This window comes from Bombus fervidus, chromosome 3 (assembly GCF_041682495.2).
Source record: "Bombus fervidus isolate BK054 chromosome 3, iyBomFerv1, whole genome shotgun sequence".
NCBI lineage: Eukaryota > Metazoa > Arthropoda > Insecta > Hymenoptera > Apidae > Bombus > Bombus fervidus.
The window spans coordinates 3,077,691-3,099,252 of record NC_091519.1 but is presented as its reverse complement, the minus strand read 5'-3'; the positions used below and the strand labels follow the sequence as shown (position 1 = coordinate 3,099,252).

The following is a 21,562-nucleotide window of genomic DNA, read 5'->3' as shown; positions in this document are numbered from 1 at the left end:
TCATTAAATATTGTAAAAAATGAAAGCTTGTAATGTATACCTTTCTGGAAGCGTGTCCAAAGTGTTGTACGCTATATGAAGAACCCTTAAAGAAGTCAATTTCGCAAGAGTGTCCAAAGCTGTGTCTGTTAAACAATTTGCAGTCAAATATAGTTTTTCCAAATTGTGATTGGTATGACGATTTTTGTTTCCTTCTCCCAAATGTGGAAGTTCTGACAGTCGATTATTGGACAGATTTAGTACCTTCATCCTATATAAAAAAGATTATTATATTATTTGTATGTATATTCGTTGAGCAAATAAGACTATGCATGTACTTTTCGGTGTGGACGAAGAAACTCGTTGGTAATGCAGTTAATGCATTATCTTGCAGCGTCAAGTGAACGATGTTTAGTGGTTTCCTTGGTGGTGGAAGGGCTTGTAGTCTATTGTGAGGTAAGTGAAGGACTTCCAGTCTTGACGGCTGCGTTAGCAGTCTGTCTGGGAGGGCTGTTAAAGCGTTGTGAGACGCAAAAAGAGCGCGTAATAAGGGTAGATCTGGTATCCATTCCGGAAGTGCATCTAAATTGTTGCTAAAATAAAATACTAGAATGTATTTTTGTAATATCGTTATACAGAATAGTTTATGTAATTATAACTATGTATATTTAAATACATTTATTCTAATTATAATAATTTTAACCCAATAGGTACAACGATATATTGTATAATTTTATTAAAAGTAAAATTTTATATTTTCAAATTCTTACTCCATTTTTACTTACTAGGAAACGTCTAGATGTTCAAGATTCACAGGTACGGGCTCGATAGTTAGCTTTTTTAATTCTGCAGGATAACAAATGATTTCCTCAAATAAAAATTATTTTCTGCGTTCATAATCCGTATGTGGTAAGAGAATAAAAAAGGTCTTACTGTTGTTTCCAGCAATAAGAGAAACGATATTTCTTCCGCAGACCGTCAGTTCTGTTAAAATATTTCGCGCGCAACGAACGCTCCTCAATTCTTGAAGAGCACTGATGTCCAATTTTTCAATGCTATTTTCACTGACGTCTAGATGCGTTAAATTCTTGATTAAAGAAGAAATAGAAACGGTAACGCTCATTAATCATTATGGCTAAGACTTTTACGTATCTCGTAATTACATGTTTATCATTATGAGGATACCTACTCCGTAATTTCCAAGTATAATGTTTCCTTTGAGTTGATTATTTCGTAGATTAACTTTATACAAATTATTCTGATTATGCTTTTCATCCTTGCAACCTTTGCTGTGGTCTGCCTTCGACAAAACGTCCTAAAAATATTCAATAAAAATTTGATTAAATATTTTTAAATTTTTAAATAATTAAATTTTTTGTTTAAGTACGCAATTTATTTTATTAAAACATAAATATTTATATTAAAAATATTAATTACAGGTACTAAATGAAAATAACAAAGAATATTAAACATTAAAGGAAAATATTAAATATTGTGTTTAAATAAAATATAAACTACATACTTATAATTCATAAAATGTTTTTCAAGTTTTGTATGTATACTGCAATTTAATGTAATCATATAATATACAATTGCACTAGTATGGGATGATACGTTGTGCATGATTTATGATCAATGATCCTGAATATGCACTGGTACCTTAGTTGGCCGCCAGGTGGCTACCTAACCGATAGAGTTTCTCAAAGGTAAAATGTGTTGAGATATGCACATATAGGTAACCGAAAGCTTGTTTCAACATTCTGGTTTCCCTTCAATGACGTATAAATCTTTCGCCTTTTACTAAAGATTTCCGTGGAGGGGAACGATTGATGAAGTCTATATATAGAATTTTTGTACGACCCGGCGCAAGCTAGGTCATAATTGTAACTAAAACATAATCATTTTTTAGGTTATGTATATATATATATATATATATATGAGATCAGAGAATACTGAATCTGAATACATGAATACTGAAATCAGAGAGAGTGGTATTAGGAAAGAAGAGATTTTTGCGAAGCATTGTGGAAAAATTTTAGTGCTTTTTTACTTTACTTGTATTAGGAAAAGTTGTCATCACTCATCGCGTGAGATTGAGAATTCTTTAAAAAGTAAGATTTTTCTCACAGAGTATACATACTACTTGTAGATATATATATATACTACTTATTAAAATCAATCGGCAACAATTTTTCTTACAGATATTTGTGCAAATGTATTAGGTCTTTAAGATATTTAGACCACAGCGTTACTTGTCGATGAACAAAGTCAAAGTCTGTATCTTAGATTTTTATAAAATATAAAAAGATCATCCATACAAATTATTTCACGAAATGAATAATTCTATGAGAATACGTGACTTTAAAATCATTCTTAAGTTTCTCTATAAACTTTTCAAATCATTCTTGAGCTGCTCTATGAACTTTCCAAATCATTCAATAGTTTTTGTTTAATGAAATATAAAACTTCTTCGGTAATTCAGGAATCCTACCAATTAGATTTCTAGAGCACATCTTTGGTACATCTTTCTTTCCTCTGTAATTAATAAATCGGAATAATTGCAGGATTCATTAGCCTGGAATTACATCCATCGCAAGAAATGTTGCCTCATCGTTCCGCGGCTGTTCAGAGTAACGGTGTCTTAGCGCGAATTTTAAATTACAAAATCCTTTAATAATTTCGTAAAATGTATTCGACATACCGTTAGCGCGAGAGCTCGCATGTTGAAAAAAGACGGCAAACTGCTGAGGCAATTTCCAGCCAAGGAAATGTTTCTCAAGTTCTTCAACTCCACGAGCTCGTGCGGCAGCTCTCTGATCCCATTACGATCCAAAATCAACTCTTTCAGGCTGCGGAAAATTATTTGCAAAGATTACCTCGATTATCATATCAACAGAATTGGATAAAATTTACAGAAGGAATATTTCAAATATTGGCGTACTATATTAAAAAAATAATTGCCTCTTATGTTTGCACTTTGTAATATTTAAATTCACGAATTATTATTGTTTAAATAGTCGATATTGAACAATTTCATGCTCTTTTTGTCACGAAATGTTGAACCAAAATTTTATTTTTATCGCCATAATCAGAACAATCGATTAATAGAGATCAATATTTCTTTTTCATTGGCACATTGGCATTTCCGGTTTTCAGTTTTATTGGACTAAATCGAGATAAATTAAGACTGCAGCGATTCGATGTCAATGCACGTTGCACCCTCGCTGTACGGACAAACGAATCGGTGAACCTAAACGAACGGGCCGCCCACAGGATGTGCACTTGAGTAGAAAGTTTCAAATTATGGTGAAAACCTTCCTGGCAGTAAACATCTGTGTCATCGGATAGACTTTCAGTTTTTAAAGTAAAATCGAAATCGTTGCCGTGTTAACCGATACAGTCGAAACTAGAAATCGGATGTAATTGGTTAATTAATTAATTTACAAAATTAATTGATGCTACGCGTCGAAAGTTGCGCGTATTTTGTAAGTGAACGTAGTTGTACGAAAATATATTTAGGAAAGAATATTTTCCACTTTCGTTCTCTTTGTTCTTTCGGAGAGTAATATCAGTATTAATAAATAGTATTAGTAAATTAATTATTAGTTTGAAAAAAGTGGAAAAAATTGATTGCTTTCAGAAATATCTGTTCTCTGTTTTAACTATAATGTATGTTGTTCCTTTCTTGATAATCTTTTGAGATCGAAGAACAGAAAAGAACATGGGAAAATTTAATTTATAGTTTTATTTGGATTTTAATCGCAATTTTGCTTCATCCCTTCATTCTATCAAGTCACCATATTAAATCCTCTTTATATCCTCTTATCCACTCCTCGAGCACGTACTTATTTCTAGAGCACGCTGATCGCTTCTCACCTGCTTTGTCATTCCGTATATTTCGCCGGATGCTTAAGAAGAGTGGACATCTCTAAAATTCTAGAGTATCCTTTCAAACATTCTATAATGGATAGCTGAAACATTATATTCTTCTAGAAATTTCTTTTACGTTTTCTGATTCTTCATTATGTATTATCGTGTCTTCTTGTGCTATCGTGTCTTAGAACGAGGTCCATTTACTTCCACGAAGAATTGCCTCAAAGCAACGAATCAATATGTTTGTTAAGTACTCACAGATACTATACGATTTAATCTGCCGCGGCTCTGAAATTAAATTCTTCAGTGTCACTGATATTTCATTTATTTAATGTTCTCTTGAAGCACTTGAAGGGTCACCATTATATGCAAATCTAGCAAATTGCATTCAACATGCTGTGTACTTTAGCAGTTTTTCAGGACATAAAATTCATGCAATTTTTGTCAGAGCTCATTAAACACTATTAGCTTATTCAATTACATATACTGTTACACATAGTTCGACTAATTTTTGGTATGCAATAACTTGTACATTTAGATTTGACCCATTCCGTATCCCATTTCCTTTAGATTAATGCTAAAGCAGTTTAATCCTCTGCTGCTTCTCCGAACATTCCTATGATTCATACTTCGTTGATCATACTTAGAGATCACGAACTCGATACTCTTTTCACTTGTTTTACGATGTTCTACAATTTCCTCAATGTAATACAGCTGCTCTCAAAGAGTGTCTCAAAGCATATTCCAAGCAATCCTCCAATAGAATTCTTCAAATCCTTTAAGATTTTTCTTAAAAATGTACATCGTGGAGATTTTGGAAATTGGAGATTTCAAAGTGTCCAATATCAACAGAATCATCCAACATCATTCCCAATCAACTATTACAATATCCTTTTGCTGTTCCAAAATACCATGTAGCGATATCTACTAATTTCTTCGAAATAATAACTGTTACCCTGACAGAGCCTTAAATATCTCGAACAATTCTTCAACGAAATTCTTCAACGGAGTTGTAAGTTACTCAATATTCTTGCAATAAAACCACCGCACAGCACTTCCTCCAACGTAGTACCACTCTCTCGTAGAGTATTCCGAACATCCGTTGCAGCTTCACACTCGAACGCCCTTCTGCTAAATAGTTGAACAGTTTCTTCCACGCAGTCTCTGCAAATGTCACTCGGCAAGCTGTCAGTAGTTTAGGATACGATAGGTTTGCGAAGTTACAAGCTGGTGCACGCTCGCGCGAGTTCTTCGGGGTACTAAGAAGTCCGTGGCTAGTCGAAGCGTATCCAAGTTAGATCCTGTGTCGAGGAAGAAAGAGGGAGGAGACCAAGGATGGCTTGGCTGACCACTCTGACGTAACAGAAAGGAGATATTAGCTTTTGTTAGTGGTGTAAGCTGGTTTACGTTGATTCCTTGTATTCTAGCCTGACTGTACCAAGAGCCAACGATTGGTCGATGGTTAACGGGGTTGCAAGGAAGCGTATACGTTGTCGGTCTGTTTACGTTATACAGAAGTTGGGAACTTCTTCGAGAACTTTGCTTTATCCACGATATAATGGTTTCGTTTTTGAATAAATCTCGAAGGGAAGATACAGATCGTACAGCTTTATCGAGAACGTTAGGCTTTAATAACGTAGCCCTAAGCTGTGGATAGGATTAATTCTACTAATAATATTTAAAACTGATTAACAACGAATCATGTATTTCGCTAAAATTGGGACCAGCTTTAACCAATACGAAACAGTCTGCTGTTTGATTTATATAAAAGGATTAACACAAATCGATCAAAATGTACGCTTTCTTATGAGTGACTGTGTATATGCAAATTATGATCGTTAACATTTTGACGAGAGATATTCAATGAAATAAATAAAGAAACTAAATCTTTATCTTTGCGTTTACATTTGCTTATACATGGACTCGAGTAACGAGGGATGTGCGCTCTTTCTGATCGCACCGTCTGATCGGGAAGTAATTGCACGGTTCCACTGTTTGGCTGGCTGCATTGTTCCAGGAGTGTGGCTCGTTCAGGGAAAAGAAATTCAGTGATAAGGAGCTTTTAAATTGCGCTTCTCGCGAAGGGCTCTTGTTCTCTTCGAGTTGAGAAACTTCAAGCCGTTACGTAGATTCTTCTTTAAGATCTTCTCGTTGCTACGGCCTCCCAGAGACCGCGTTGAATATTTTAAACGGCTCTTCCCTTTGGGCAAGCGAGCAGGTTGTTGGTCCTTTCGGTCACTTCTTTTTCTTTCGTCTCGTTTTCTTCTTTACCTATTTTTCCGACGATACGTGTAACACGTAATTGTATGTTTCTCAAAGTCTTGCGCTTCTTCATCATCGTGGCAGCACAAACATTCATTAGTGGCAATTTTTATGAAATAGATGATCGTCGGAAAGGAAACGAAGATTAAACGAAGATTAAGATTTTCTAGATAAAGTAGCTGGGTATAACGGTTAAGAAAAGAAACATCTTGAGGATATAAAGAAGGGAAATTTCTAATAATAAAATTTTTCTTCCAATAGAAGAAACCAATATCCATTTCACGAAAAGAAGATCAACTGCATCGTTGTTAGCCTGCTACACAGTAAGACAACTAAGAGAAGCTACTTTTTAAAGATTCACTTATGCATGCATTTACAGGGGTCTCGGGACTCTATTTAATATTTTAAATGATTCTTTCGTTTTAGTAAAAACGAAGGCTGAGAAAAAGCAATTCGTCCTCTTCTTTATGATTGTATTTTCATATTTACTTAAACAGACAAAATGTTTGCGTTGCTGTGTTCATCTAGGTGTTATATAGTTGAATAATATTTTTTAAATGTATAATGTAAATTGTATACTGTTATCGTACGAATAACGAGTTATAATCTAATGGCAAGTAGCGAGAAAAAATGTTTTCTAAGTTTTAGAAACCGTTAAACTCAAAATGAAAATTTCTCTTTATTCTCTTTTACGAATTATTTATATAATTTTAAAAATGCCTTATGATTTTCTTTTACAGAGTAGAAAATGACAATTTTTTTTGTTATAATTTATGATTACCATGGAATGAAGAACATAGCGGCACGCATTCATTTTACATAATGCCTCATGTACAGTATAAAATGCGGAACCTGCTCTTTCACTTATAAATAATGAAAGAGTTCATTCACATTCTGTAAAAAGTATAATAAAAGTAACAACCAATTTAATCCTTGAATGTCTCGAAGAGTGTGTTGTTAACAAATTTGATTGTGCTAACTCTGATATTAGTTTGAAATTTAATTAAATTTAATCTTTCGTTGAAGTAGAACTATAAATTAATCTGTCAAATACCGTTCCAATTTCGTTTTGAATTTTGTATCAGATTGCTGCCATTTTCTATTGAGTTGTTGTAGTAACAAGCGATTAATAATTAGCGTTGTTAATTACGGCGAATGGAATAGTTCCTCGTGCTACTAACAAGAAATACCCAACACGGTTGGAAACTTTTTAAAATCCACCTGAGCATAGAACTTCCTGAACATTGAGTGGGATGCAGTGAATAGTTATTATTTTTTATACTTTGAAAATAATAGCACCAAGTAGACTGTTATTGATTACAACGTAACATACTTTCTTAATAAAGAGTGGGAAAAACTAATTTACTATTAAAACAGCATTGCAACCATTTTTTAAATAACGTTGAATGTAATTTGAACCAGACGTTTAAGCTTTCAACAAGTTCGATTGTATTTGGGAAGATTTAAACGGAATAATTTGTTTAATATATTTGAACAATTGCATTGTATCTTTACGTATTATATGACTCATCCATACAATCTCATTTACATAACTACATAAATAATTTCTCTTCGTATCCTGCAGTAATTTAGCTAGAAATCATAGGATTACAAGAGGGAGGAAGTTAAAATGGCATAAATGCAAGGTCAGAAAGGGGAATCGCCATCGCAATCTTTAATTAATAGCACGTGTACAGTACGAATATAAAATTCGAGTTTTCCAACGTACAATCATTATCTATAATTTACATTTATATAATTTGTCTTAATGAAAAATTCGACAGCCGTGTCAAAGTTTTATTTACATTAATTAATTTACAGTTTGAAATGTTCAAATAAGATACATTAATTTTCAATATTACAGAATAAAATCTCCTGAAGAAGATTAAAACCGCATTAAGAAAAAAGAGGAAAAAAAAAGAAGAAAATCTTCAATATTTTTGCGATTAATTCTCTGAATTCACCATCGCAATTGCTTCCACATGCCACAAATTCGTCCCTCTGCCATATTCCATATCACATTTCAACTAGCCCAGAAGCAAATATGGCCCTCGGTGGCCGCTAGCTGATTATTGGAAAGTTTCGCATTAATTCGCGGCACGGCTCTTCTTCCTCCGTTGTTTCTGCACCACTGCACACCGATGTACGACTTCTGGGCGTGTTGCCCAACTCCATCCCACCGACCAAGTTGGCTTTAGCTTTTGCCACTCTCTCTCTCTCTCTCTCTCTCTCCCCTGCAAATGCATTCTTTTATACGTGTTTCATTTTTTCTCTTTCTCTCTATCGCAGTTGAACGACGTGTGTGTTTGGTAGAAGGCACGGGGATGTGTGTTAGTGGGCTCGTGCTCACACCGTAGTTCCTCTTTCTGGCGAACGTTTGGCATCCTCGTTTCCGGCCGGTGGAAAGCACTTTTCGAGAAACTTTGCGTAATCTCCGACTTAATTACACGGGCCCCTCGCGATCGGCTAGTCGGACGAGACGCTTTGCGCGATTTATTAACCCGCCTACGCGTCCCCAGTGTTTATCTTTGCTTGGCTCGAACAAGATTTGGCGCGAATTTTGCCTGTAAAGAACGGCACGTGGAATGATATTCGATTCAGCCGTCTGTTATGCCAGTGTGTACTAAATATACGAACGATATTTATACTATCAACCGTAATGTGTCGCCAGAAATTGCTAAAAGTGATCTGATATATAGTAAACAGTAAAATGTATTATTGCCTTTTCACGAGCAATTTACTTTCATAGTCTGCTAATTCCACAAATAAATAGTACGCGATTCTTCTGATTATTAATTCAACGTTAAATTATATATTTTAGACAAATGCAAGTACCGTTACTGTAAATTGATCAAAGTGTAAATCTGGAGGCGGATAATTATACCGCTACCTTGAATTTCAATCTTGTAAAATTTAGCACACGAAAGGCGAGTAAGCGTAAATCAACGTACCATTTTACAGAATGCAATGCAACATTTCGCAAGTTTCAATCGTAGGTACGTTAATGTAATATTTTTGCTAAATCGTATCACCTCGAACTATGTAAATATGGAATACGGAGTTATACAAATTATTTGTCCGCGATCGAAAATTTGATTCGGACTGTAAGGAATCACCGTGACCTTATCCATGTAAACGTAGCGATTTACGATTTTACGTGTCTGTAATAGCTTTGCGTAACAAACTTAACTAGCGAAGTTTCAATTTCTAAATGCAACCTTCTGCTACACGCGACTTTCGTAACTAAAACAACGCCGTGTGGAGAAGTTCGTGCATGTTACACGTGCAATTTAACCTATGTTCTTGTCTCTTAGAAATTATACACGATATATAAATTAATAGGACTGTCGAATAATTAGACTAGAATAATAAGAAAGGTTTTTAGCTTATAATGCAAAATTATAGTTCTTCTTCTTGGAACTCAGTCCAGATTTTCTTTCTCCCACAAGTGTTTTTCTCTTCAATTTTCAACAAGCATGAATACGTGAACGTCAAAATGTATTAAATTTTAATGCAATGCAATGTATATAGTACAAGGCCTAACACACTGCCCTGTGGAAGTCTAGCAACGATATCGTAAACACCCGAGATGGAATTCTGATTTTTGACGAAGAATGATCAGTCCTCGAGGCATGATTTTACATGAGATTATGCTAGGATGTTGGAAATTTTTGTTTGATTTTCTATAACAGGCCTTCGTACCATACTTTATTATCAAATGCTTTTTCAATGTCTAGAAAAAGCATTTTTCGTGATTTTGTTTATTAATCTGGCAACTTGTTCAGCTGTCACATGCTCCTTTCTAAAACCGAATTAGTACGATGGAATTAAATTATCGAATGTTCTTACCGGACAAATTGTAAAGTTTCTCCTCGAAGTTGAAGAAAAAAAGAAGAATTAAAGTAGTAAAGTCATTACATAGTAAAACAAAAGAAAAAAAAAAAAGAAAAATGTTCTTAAGAATTAATTAATTAAGGTCAATTGTAATTAATAATAAAAAAAAGTCGTTCAATTTCTGTCTTTGATTCGGTCTTTGTTAGAAATTTCTATATTTCACTGAAACTAACGAGGTTCGAAGCGCAGATCGTGATATCGATTTCTATTCGATTCCAGCTTTAATTATCCATGGCGTTAGGCAATTTATCTTAATTAGCACACCGTCGACTAGGTAAGGGCTTTCCGGATGCAAGGAAATCGACAAATATATATATGTATACATATATCTGATACGGCGATTCGTTCGATTAATTAACGAATAACTTTCTGTTATCATGGCGCGGAAGCCGCGTTGATTTATCGACAGATCTTTGACACGATAAACTTCGATCGTCTCTGGAAATTGAACAACTCGCGTATATATCCAACGAATTATCGTATCTCACTATGAATTTCCAGAATGGATCACTATGAATTTACAGTTTCCATCGTTTAAATGTTCACGCTAATAATCGCACATGCACATCACGTTATCTATTTCTGTTCGACGATAGAAAGACATTTAGAATTAAAACTGTTTAAACATTTTAAGACTTTGAAAATTAATATTTCCGGGAATCAGCGAACACTTTCATTTATTGGAAAAGACAATTTTTCAATATCGTTTTGTCGACGATAGAACAATTATCTGGCATTGATTTATTTTTTCTCCTTTTTTTCCTTTTCGATGAAAACTGACGAAGATGAAGTTTTTAAACGAATGCAAACAGTGCGGATATCGTCGTAAGCATCTTCTACTTAAGTCTTGAGATATGAAAAAGGACATTAAAGCTATTAACGTGAAATTCTTGGTGCGATTTTCGCTAATTGCTATAAGATTAAACGATCTTTCATATTCCTGATAAAAAATGGAAGATTTTTCTTCAACTTAGAATTTACAATTCTCTTCTTTTTTCCAAGATATTATTCGGGTAAAATTTCACGTTTGATAAGTGACTCTTCAATCACGGCTGATATGAAAAGGAGACGTCACAGACATCTTAAAATTACGATTCTTCTGTATGATTGAAAACATTTCTTTGCAGAAACGTTCTCTCCGTTGAACAGGAATATCCTTCAATGCCCCAGCCATGCTATTCCACGTCAAATCGTGATTCGGGAAACCTCATATTTCTTAGTTTCTTTCACGCTGTTCAGCATTTATCGATAGATCTGATATATATCGGTTGCATGAGAAATCAATTTTACCAATTCCAACGATTTTTAGAATATTACACCGTAATTCCTTAAAACCGTGGAGATGTTCTGTACCACTTTTTATATAAATATCTACAAGTTTTAGTGCCATACTTTTCCAATTCCTTCTATCGTTAAATTAATAAGGACGCGATGAAAATGTTTACGACGATAGTAATATTAATTTATCGATTAATAGTAACCGACCTATTGTAGATACGTAAGATGAAAGTTAAATTGCCAGGAAATGTTCAATTTGAAATTAACAGTGTTTCATAAGATAATAAAAAGTTTAATGTGAAAAGGTATACTAAATTACCTAGAAACGTTCAATTAAAAATTCATGATAACGATAATGTTTCATTGCATAACAAAATTTCCGTAATAAGTAGTTTACTTTGCTCCCTGCTCTATGAATAACGTACAAACTTCGCTAACAATTCACGAATATCGTTACGCTTTTATAACTAAGAATTATGTGAAATATAAGAAAATTATGAGCGAAAATTCGGTACTATTTTTTATTATTCTTCATTTCTTCGTAATCCTGGTAACCGGCCATTTCTTTATAATTGTTCGATCGACTCTGAATAATTTTTTATCAACTATTCCGATTTACGAAAAAATAATTGCTTAGTAAGAAAACACAGTGCGAAGGATCGCATATCTCTCGCAGCATGTTTCCTAAAGCGATAAATCTGGTAAAATTGACTCTACATACTTGATAAGCTGGCTTATGTCGGCCGGAATTTTCTCGATTTTGTTGTCTGAGAGATTGAGGTAGGTCAACCCCGTAAGCTCCAGTAATTCCCGTGGTATTCTCCTCAGCTCGTTGCAGTCCAGATGGAGGATATGAAGTTTCGGGAACCTTCGTTATAAAAAGAAACTCGATCAACTTAACTCCTCTAGCGATATCAATAAACTATTCGTTTCACCGATTGTATTACTTTCCGAGTAACTTTATGATTAATCAATCGGACACTTGATATGAATGGAAATTTCTTAATAATAGTAGATTTATAAAACACGCTATTATATGTTATATATTCGTTATTATTCATTCGATATTCATTATTCGTTATATATTACTTTACGATATAGTTGACAGAATGCAGGATGGGAAACAGCAATAATCGATTTCAACAGCAGCATTAGCAAAATTAGTTTGCGTACAGAATGTTTACGTCATACCTGTGCAGTAGTATCATATTATTCTTCGTGTTCGTAAGTTGATTTTGGCTCAGTATTAGCTCTTCTATCGCTGGGAACGCTATAGCACTGTCGGGAATCCTTGACAGGCCCCCGTTACTAAGATCCAACTGTTTTGGACCCGTTGACAATTGTATAGCCTGCAATAACGCATGTGATATAGCGTGTTGTCAATGTTTCCTGAAGTTACGTGTTCAACTATACTTTGCGAACTTGGAGAATTAATGTAAGCGACAAGTCGTTAGATTATATTATGGATTCGTATTATGGTAACAGTTCTTACAAATTTATGTCGCGTAGATCAATTAGTATGTAACGCTGAAAGAAAAGAGAAGACGCAAAGAGAGAACGCGGGCTTAATCGTTGTGTTATATTTTTCCTACAACCGTATACAACTTTTATAAATAATAAAATATTTAGAACAATATGTACAATATGACAAAATTGTACGTTTCAAAATTTGACCATCGTACAATGTTTCAGTTTCTTTTCTATCGTCTAGATACGAGCAAATAAGTTCCATTACCTCGGACTCGAGAGAGTCCGCGTCGATGACGTCCCTGTCAAAGTCACGTTCCTCCATAATGGCGACCAAATCCCCGAGATACACCATTCTTCGCGTATTCATCAATTTCTATGTTAATTACGGGTCATACACACGCGCCTCTATTACATCGGATCACTGGCGCCAGCGTATACTTCACATCGTGCAGTCACAGATTTCTAGCTTTCATCTTGCGAAGCGTTCGTTCTCGGAAAATCGCCCTACGTTCCTTTTAACGAAATGCCATTTGCATCAAAATTGTCCTACTTTATTTTACTAATTGATCACCGATTAGTAATTAGTTATTATCCATTTGATTAAGTAGCGATTATCCATAAAATTTTCCAATATGTATTTTCGCCCAGACTACGTCAACGTCGAACAATCATAAATATAGAAAAAAGAGTAATTAAATTGTATATGAAATTATCAGATTCAATCTAAATATCTTAACACGCTAAGCGTTAAATATTCTTACGTCAATGGAATATTGGAATAATGTATCATCTACACGAGACAATCTGCGTTGACGTCAAACGATAAAGTTAGCGTTATAAATGTATCATAAAACTTGCTACGTCTAGTCTCATGGTCAATAATCGTGAAACTTAGAGAGTGAAAATTTTATGCCACGCTGTGTTTAAGTCTGGCTATAAGTTCGTCGCTAAAAGGAAATAGATAGTAGTAAAAAGTTTCACGTAATTGCAGAACAAACCGTCGGTAAGCATGAATTACGCGATCAATGATAAACGTAGTTCTCACAGTTCGCGACATACCAATACTTCTTATGAGAATGTGGTTTGCATTCGCGTGTAACTATGTTTCATGAGATTTCTTTGCCTTGATCTCCTTAAACGGAGTTGGGTATTAATATAAACACGCGTTAGCGTTAAGTTTATATAATAAAAATAATTTAGGAAATGAATTCAATTACCATTATGTTACGGAATAGTTGGTATTATCATTGCAGTAATACGTATAAAAGTTTAAATCATTTAATATCTATGTAACAAAATGGCTAGCACGCATCCTTGTAATTCTGCCATTACAAGAAAGTTTAAAGAAGTAAATTTACGAATTTACGAGAAAGTTTTCGATAATTAAATGACGCGCGATGTTTCGTTAAGAGCTTGTTTGCACAACAGCTTTATAGAGAGTGGTGCTCGGTATTCGAATCAACGAAATCGTGCATAAGACACAGCGAAATCGTTGCTGGAACACTATTATTGTACACTTGTTCGCGTGTTAATGAATCGTCCGTCGCGATGATTAAATGTGTACTCACGAACGCACAATAAGTCGAAACGATGTGAAAATTAACATTACGCCACCGTAAAAAACCATACAAATATAATTTAAACGGATAATTCTATGAAGCGAAAGAGAGGCGTTCTTTATTGTTATTCTATCTGGTATTCAGAAGAATTAGTGTAACGAGGGATTTTAGTATTATGTTACTAAAAAATCGTTTCATTCTCAAAACTTGTGCTTGCCCGACGAACATCCCTGCAATAGTCATGAGTTTTCTCCGCGATCTAACATCGCAACCATCTTCTTCGCGTCATTTTCGAGCAGAATCGCGCGCGACATCTTGTCATCGCGAACAGGCAAGCTGAGAAATGGCACACGTATCGGTTGGTTGACACACGGAGCCGTGTAAACGAGAAGGAAACGAGGCAAAACGTCGTCGTTTCTAGCTAACGGACGCGTTTCGTGTGTTGCGCATAACACTGTGAACGCAAGAGAGAAAAAACCAAGCTAAAGAAGAAGGAGAAGAAGAAAAGGGAAGTTTCGCGTGTCCACGTTCTCCTGATGGAGGCTAATGACAGAAGCAACTTTTTCTTGCCGACTGCCAGGGGAACTTGCGATGCTATAGCACGCGATAAAGCGGCTTTCGATACACGGTGGAAAAGTTGGACGATTTGGATCGATATTCGTCCCGTGGGACGTGCTTGTCTAATAAATTTTATTAATAGAGATCGGTCCTTTTGCTGCGGCTCCCAGTAACACGGAATTACTCCCATAGGTATCGAAACGAAAAACACGTATCGCGTATCAATTTCACTCTAAAAAGTCTTTGCGTGGGAATCGCTGGAATTCTACTCGCGCCAACGTCCACGAGACTCCACTTTTATAGCTTTCTTGCCTTTACGAGTTTCTCGCGAAATCATCGATCGTCAATTCTCAAATCTATCGTCACGAAAATTAGTACGAATTTATCGAACGACGCGATATTTGTATTTCTTAGAAGAAAGAAATTTCTTCAGACTTTAGACCGATCCGAAAGATTTCACTCTGCTTCACCTATTATATCTTTCAGTCGCGTATATTGGTCTTCGAAACGAGTTCCGGCTGATACTAAATTAATTTCAAAGATTTCACCGTGCTCCATCCATCCATCATCGTCTCTAAGTCATAGCCGCGTACATAGCCCGGCGAATGAAGATAAGGATATCTGTAATGAACTACCTGCGAGAAATTAGAGGGCTCGCAGACTCGGAGGCAAGAAAGTGATTAAGGGAAACAACCCCTCCTATGGTTCCGTAATTATCGGTTATCTCCGTCGGGGTTCGTATTATGGTTATTGTTGCCATAACAAATCAAATTAATGCGCGAAGAGCTTGCGTTTGCGAAATTACGCAACGATAAAGCGCATTCGATCGAGAGCTTTCGCGAGTGTAACGCAAAGTCAGAAAATAACGGGGCCTATGCTCGTTCTGACGCAACATCATCGTCATCCTCCGCCACCGTTTTATTCTTTGGCAGCTGAGTAGATCGTAGTTGCGTGTGTGCTGCATCACCGGTTAATTAGCGAACGCTAATTAGAAGATACTTTAACGCGTCTGCTGAGATTCGCCTGTTGAATGTTGCAGAAGGTTCATTAACTATTCCGTTTATTTTAGAAGACAGTTACATACTTTGTGCGTTGTTTCAGAGATAAAACGTCTAGCGGTGGTTTTAGTATTTTCCTAGTATTCAAAAATGCTTTGCTTTTTATACAGGATGTTACTGAATTTGTATTAGAAAATGATTAATTCCTTGATTATTTAGTGGTGCGAGTTCCACTCTTGCTCGAAAGATCAGTAAAACCTTTCATTGTCACCAACAAACCACATCATATTCCCCGTGAGAGGACATCTCGCACAAGTACACGAAGATTACTCAAAAATCAGTTTAACAAGATTCCCTGTCACTGACCAAGACATATCAAGCATCCACGTCATCGTGTTCTTTTCTTCTTCTTCAAACTCTCACACTTTCAGCTTCATTATCCACCGAGATCAATTTCCACCACTCTCCGTCTCATCCACATTCCACTTCCCTTCCGCCACAATCAGCTCTACACGGCCATTAGACGCATCCTCGTTGGCCGACATCGCGGTTCGCGCGAAATTTCACAACTCTGTCGTCCCAAAATTTCGTTTCCGGGCCTAGAGAACGTTGTTTCATCGTCTTTGAACGCGACCACGGACCGTCTCGTACAGTCGCCGGATGCAGAGCATTATTCATGACTGAGGACAGGATCGTCACTGAAGAGGCCATCGAGCCTGTCGCGTGTCTTGGTCGCATGTAAACCGGAAGAACACGCTCAGCTGACCACTGTCCTGCAGCGTGTTCTTCGTCTGCTGCTGTTTCGCCGACAGAACAGAATCATTTCAATGCGTTTTAAAAACACACGCGTGCTGGCGAGCGGAGTACAGAGTGTTACAAAAGGATCCGTAACTTTTGCGACTTATGGTAGATATTCATCGAGGGAAACGAAAAATTCTTAATCGAGGTAACTATTCAAATATATATCCTGTAATATAAATATAATAGATAAGATACTAGTATTAATATTGATACCAATATCATTGTGTCCTTCGATACTGAAGTTAACCGCAATGTCAGCGAAACGCTGTCAACCGTTTTTTCTTTCACACGACTTACACCTGAGAGCTGCGGTATCTTACGCAGCAGTGTTAACCATAACAATGCTAAGTTTAACAATGTTAAATGCGACAATCCGAGATGAAAGAAGATTAAGATAAATTGAAAAATGGTAAAACGTCGAATTTCCAAGTCAGAATGGAACATCTTTTTAAAGTACACCATCTATAGCAATCTCGGTTAAAACGAAGACAAACTTATTTATTTTCGACAAGCATCAATTTTGTGCACAATTTCACGACGCGGCCAATAGACTTTCCTGATGATCAATTTTCAGGATCAATTTCGTACCGTAGAAACGCACGCGACTAACGGTTCACCTAGGCATCTGTTTTTCCTTTTGCCTTGCCTTTGCACGAAACTGAGTTTAATGGTAAAAAGAAACACTTAAATCGCGATAACTTCAATATCTTTATTTTTTTAAGTTAAAATTTAAAGATCGTGTTTTTCACTGTGTCTGTGTACTATCGGTATCGCGTAGAATTCGTTATAAAACCACGTGCAATAATAATGAATCATGGAAAAGTTTTCCAATCGGAAATTTCATTTACATTTACGTGTCTCTAGGAAAGATGTTGAGCCACTTATTTGCTTTGGCGAACGATGGTTATAAATCGTTCCGCACGGCAAGGAGGACAGTTCAGCGAGGGGAAAACTCGACAACAACGTGCTCTGGGACTCGAAACAGGAATTATGGAAGTTTGAGACGAAGATTTTACATTTTAAGTACGAGTCTAGTTGAACGTTTCGCGATGCCACGAAAATTCTCGGGACTCTTGGCCGAGCGAAAAGGCTCACTGAATAAAATTTAATCAAACTTGTTGAGGCAACCGGCTAACGAAGTTGAGATGCTGATTAAGAAGGACTTTTCCTTTGAAAGCGTTAACTTTTATCTTATGGTTAAAAGTAAGTAAATGTTGGGGTACATTTTGAGCGGTATCGCACAGGTTGGATCGAGTTAAAAATATTTTCAACTCCGTTACGATAAATTTGAAAAGATGTTGTTAAGAATTTTAGTGTCTGAATAAGTACCGTTAAAAGATTGTCAATTTTTAGAAATTTATTCTGAAATCCTATAGACGTGTACACAGTACCCGTAGGAAGCGGGGCGACGTCTAAACTGATATTTCTGGCACCCTATTGTGAAAATGTGGCAGAGGTATAGAGATTTTCTAGGTCAGTGGCCTACATGTATAACACTGGAACTAATTGGGAGCTCTGCAGGTAACTAAACTTTATATTAATTTCGTGGCTACATTGTAACGAGGAACAATGAAAACAGGGAAATTAAACAATCGTGTCCGATCGTTGATCTTATCATTCAGATTATTTCATTTTTAACGAGTTATTTCACTTCGATTATTTCCATTGTTTCCATTTTTTAATAGTAGTTACGAACGCGTTATTCTTGCGTCAATAGCCCCATTAGTCGGTCCGTAACGCGGATGGAAATTAATTAGAATTGCGACCTGAAAACTGACATCAACTCGAATCGTCAAACGTTTAATTGAAATTGATTCAGAGCCGAAACATTCGGTAGTCGTGGCTCGCGTAAATTTTCAGCTGGAAACGCTGCAACCTGCGTTCGTTAATTGCTCGTCATACCTAAAGGGAATATCTACTTCGTGTTGCGCAAGGATTTACAATTAATGGAGTAATTAATAGAAAATAGAGATTGCGCTAGTTGCGAGAAATTTTCATCCGACAATTTCTTTTTTATTTTTATTATTTAATGTCGCGGCGATAAATTTTCGCGTGAGGTGCATTTATACTTTTCGATATTTCGGCTAGATATCGAACTACTGGAAAGAGAAACGAAAGAAAAATGAAAGAAAAGTATATATGTACACGATGAACATACATGTACATGAAACCAACGACCAGGCCGAATATTCGATCGAACTGAAGGAAAATTGGCTGTCTCCGTTGACAGAAAATTGCAAACAAACTTCCGACTTGTGGCGAAAAAGAACCGGCAATGTTAAACTTCGCTTTCAGTGGAAAGTTATCGTGCAAAAACATCGAACGTTGCTCCGTGAGCTAAAAATATCGATGAAAGCAGACGTTGACGCGTTCGATCGGTTGCCTGTTTGTAAAATTTATGACATAAACTCGTTTTAAACACGGCCGAATTTAATCGAGCTTCCAAACGACTATCGTTCTAGTCCTCGTTTCATTGTAACCCGTCAATTGGGTCGTCTCTTAACCAGAAACTTCTCCGATCAGGCAATTAAAAGTTAGTAAAGACACGTCAATTTCAGTTATGTTATGCGGAACTTATCAACCTTTGTTATGTCACTTTTCTTCCACAGTACATAACACCGTATTTACTGGACGTATTTACGGTCCCTTTGTTCACGTTTAATTGACACTTGTTAATTAGCAATTACGTAGGTACGTTACGTTCCTTTTCTTTCTTTCTTTTTTTTTTTTTTTGTTGTTTCAACCACATCGAGGCACGATTCTGTAATTAAACATCGGTGAAGCGATTATTCGTTGCATTATGATCATCGAGCCAAGGACAGAATAATTAATGACTTGCAGCTGGTTTTCTGTATTTTCGAACGAGTCTGTACACGTCGATGCTTTTTGAGCGAGGCTCAAGTAAAATTTAATGCTAAATTTACTACGCAATAAAGCGATTGAAATGACTGGTTATTTCAAACTCTTATCTTTTATCTTTGTTCCAATTAAAATCTCTTAGAATTAAAACGTTCGAATTTCTTTTACCACCGAGGAAGGAAAATAGAAGCGATGGTAATCTATGAAGGAAACCTCGTGGACGTATCGAACGATCATAGGGAAAACTCAGGTGGACGGTAATGAACGGACGCAACGTATATAGTTGCGTATTGCTTGTTGTGGTACTTGTTCGAACAACTGGAGATTGGATCGACACGCTTCGCGCAGCGTGAAATGCAAACGCGGGGATATAAAACAGCGGCGCGATACAGTATGCCACCGCGGCAGAAAAAACCGAAAGGAGAAAAGGGAAATGCGATCTCGACATCGCGAAGTCGGTCGTAAAAATGAGTGACGCGTCGGAAACTTGTACGCCGGAGTGCGGATTCTCCGCGCGAGCTCTTGGCTTACGAGCTATGAAGCATACATTAGAAATCTCTTTACAAAAGTCTACTGTATAGTAGAACAATAAACATTTCTATACAATGTTAGCTAAAATTCTCTGAAATATCGCTATTTATTAAATGAAAACTTCTGACCACTGTTATACATTGTTAACTTTAGTACTAACATAGCTGATGATATTTGCTACAAATTGCACCCTCTCCATAGCTTTTACTTTCTACTCTACAAATATTTTATAATATATTTATTTAATTCATAATATATCTATTTCATTTTCTATTAAAAAGTAAATGTTACGTCGGCCGACTCTCTATCTAGAACAGGCCACACACCGCGGACAGGATAGCAGCCAGATATCCACACATCCTTATTGCGTACCCTTAAGATTCTCAAAAACCGATCATAAATCTCAGAAAATTTTAGCTAAAGTCTTTCAGATCGAACAAAGATCTTTTTACGAAAGCGTTTTTAAAGGTTTATGGTTTGTTACGGGAAAACACGGGAAAGTTAGTTTTTCACACATGCGATGCTTTCTGCTACCAACTTTCTATCGAGGGCGGCTAAGATCCTTCCTAGTCCATCAACAGTCTTAATAACCAATCAGGAACAATGTCTATTACCCTCACTTTCCCGACCAAAAATGTCATTAACAAATCCGATGGTCCCGTGCGCTAGACATACCCTTCTCTAGCTTTCCTCCGACACAGCATCCGCACTTTCGTACCACTTTCTTTTCGTCGTTAGAACAGTCAACGAGTCTGTAACGGCTTCTACCCTTAAATTAGTTCGTCTTCGCCGTTAGAACATTTAACAAGTCTGTAACGGGTTCTACCCTTAAACCAGTTCTACTTCGTCGTTAGAACAGTCAAAACGTCTCTAACGGGTCTCTTACTTATCTTGTACCGATTTATCAGTGTAACTGTTCATTTTTACAAAGCTGCTGGAACAAACGATATTACATACATATTAACACAGTGTGAACTCAACCTAACCACCCCCATTATCGTAATAGAAATAAGGAGATCGATCAGTTCGTGGCGTCGATTGTTTAATCGTAACGGGAATTTACGACACCCGTTGACGTGCCTTCTCACGATCGCGTCTCCCCGCGAACGGTCGTAACAGTAAAATTTGTGTAACTTTTCCAATACATGTAATGCGTAAGTAAATTGAAATACAGATATTTCATGTTACAAATAAATATATATAATATCGGAGGAAAACCCTGGGCAATTAAGATTTACTTGACCGTGGGACATGTGCGTGCCAGGTATACCGAAGCCAGGGCATAAAAGGTAGCCGTCAGTGAGTTGGGGAGCTTTTAGCGTTGCCAGCGTGGTCGGCGTGAAAGAGAGCCATTGTGACGAGAGGAGTTAGCGACGAATGATGACTGTGCATATAGACCGACGGAGCATCATGCTTGATTTTGTGTTGGCGTGAACGATATTGAAATAAATCATACCGTTACCAAACTTACTAGAACTATTATTTTTTCCCCCATATATA

General features: G+C 36.4%; 1 protein-coding gene and 1 non-coding gene across 3 annotated transcripts in view; one reads left to right on the top strand and one right to left on the bottom strand.

Moving 5' to 3' along the window:
* Nucleotides 1-21,562, bottom strand: part of Phlpp (PH domain leucine-rich repeat protein phosphatase) — an 85,315-nt gene that overhangs the window by 3,375 nt on the left and 60,378 nt on the right. For both annotated transcript variants that reach the window (XM_072000728.1, XM_072000727.1), the window contains exons 6-13: nucleotides 12,478-12,635; nucleotides 12,008-12,154; nucleotides 2,681-2,828; nucleotides 1,169-1,294; nucleotides 913-1,066; nucleotides 765-825; nucleotides 318-572; nucleotides 41-250 (exon numbers count right to left, since the gene is read on the bottom strand). In XM_072000728.1, the coding sequence (XP_071856829.1) occupies nucleotides 41-250; nucleotides 318-572; nucleotides 765-825; nucleotides 913-1,066; nucleotides 1,169-1,294; nucleotides 2,681-2,828; nucleotides 12,008-12,154; nucleotides 12,478-12,635 (1,259 nt within the window). The remainder of the gene's footprint in view (nucleotides 1-40; nucleotides 251-317; nucleotides 573-764; nucleotides 826-912; nucleotides 1,067-1,168; nucleotides 1,295-2,680; nucleotides 2,829-12,007; nucleotides 12,155-12,477; nucleotides 12,636-21,562) is intronic.
* On the top strand, nucleotides 1,735-1,855 carry LOC139986057 (U5 spliceosomal RNA). Its single transcript, XR_011799557.1, has one exon. It is a non-coding gene; the product is annotated as a U5 spliceosomal RNA (small nuclear RNA).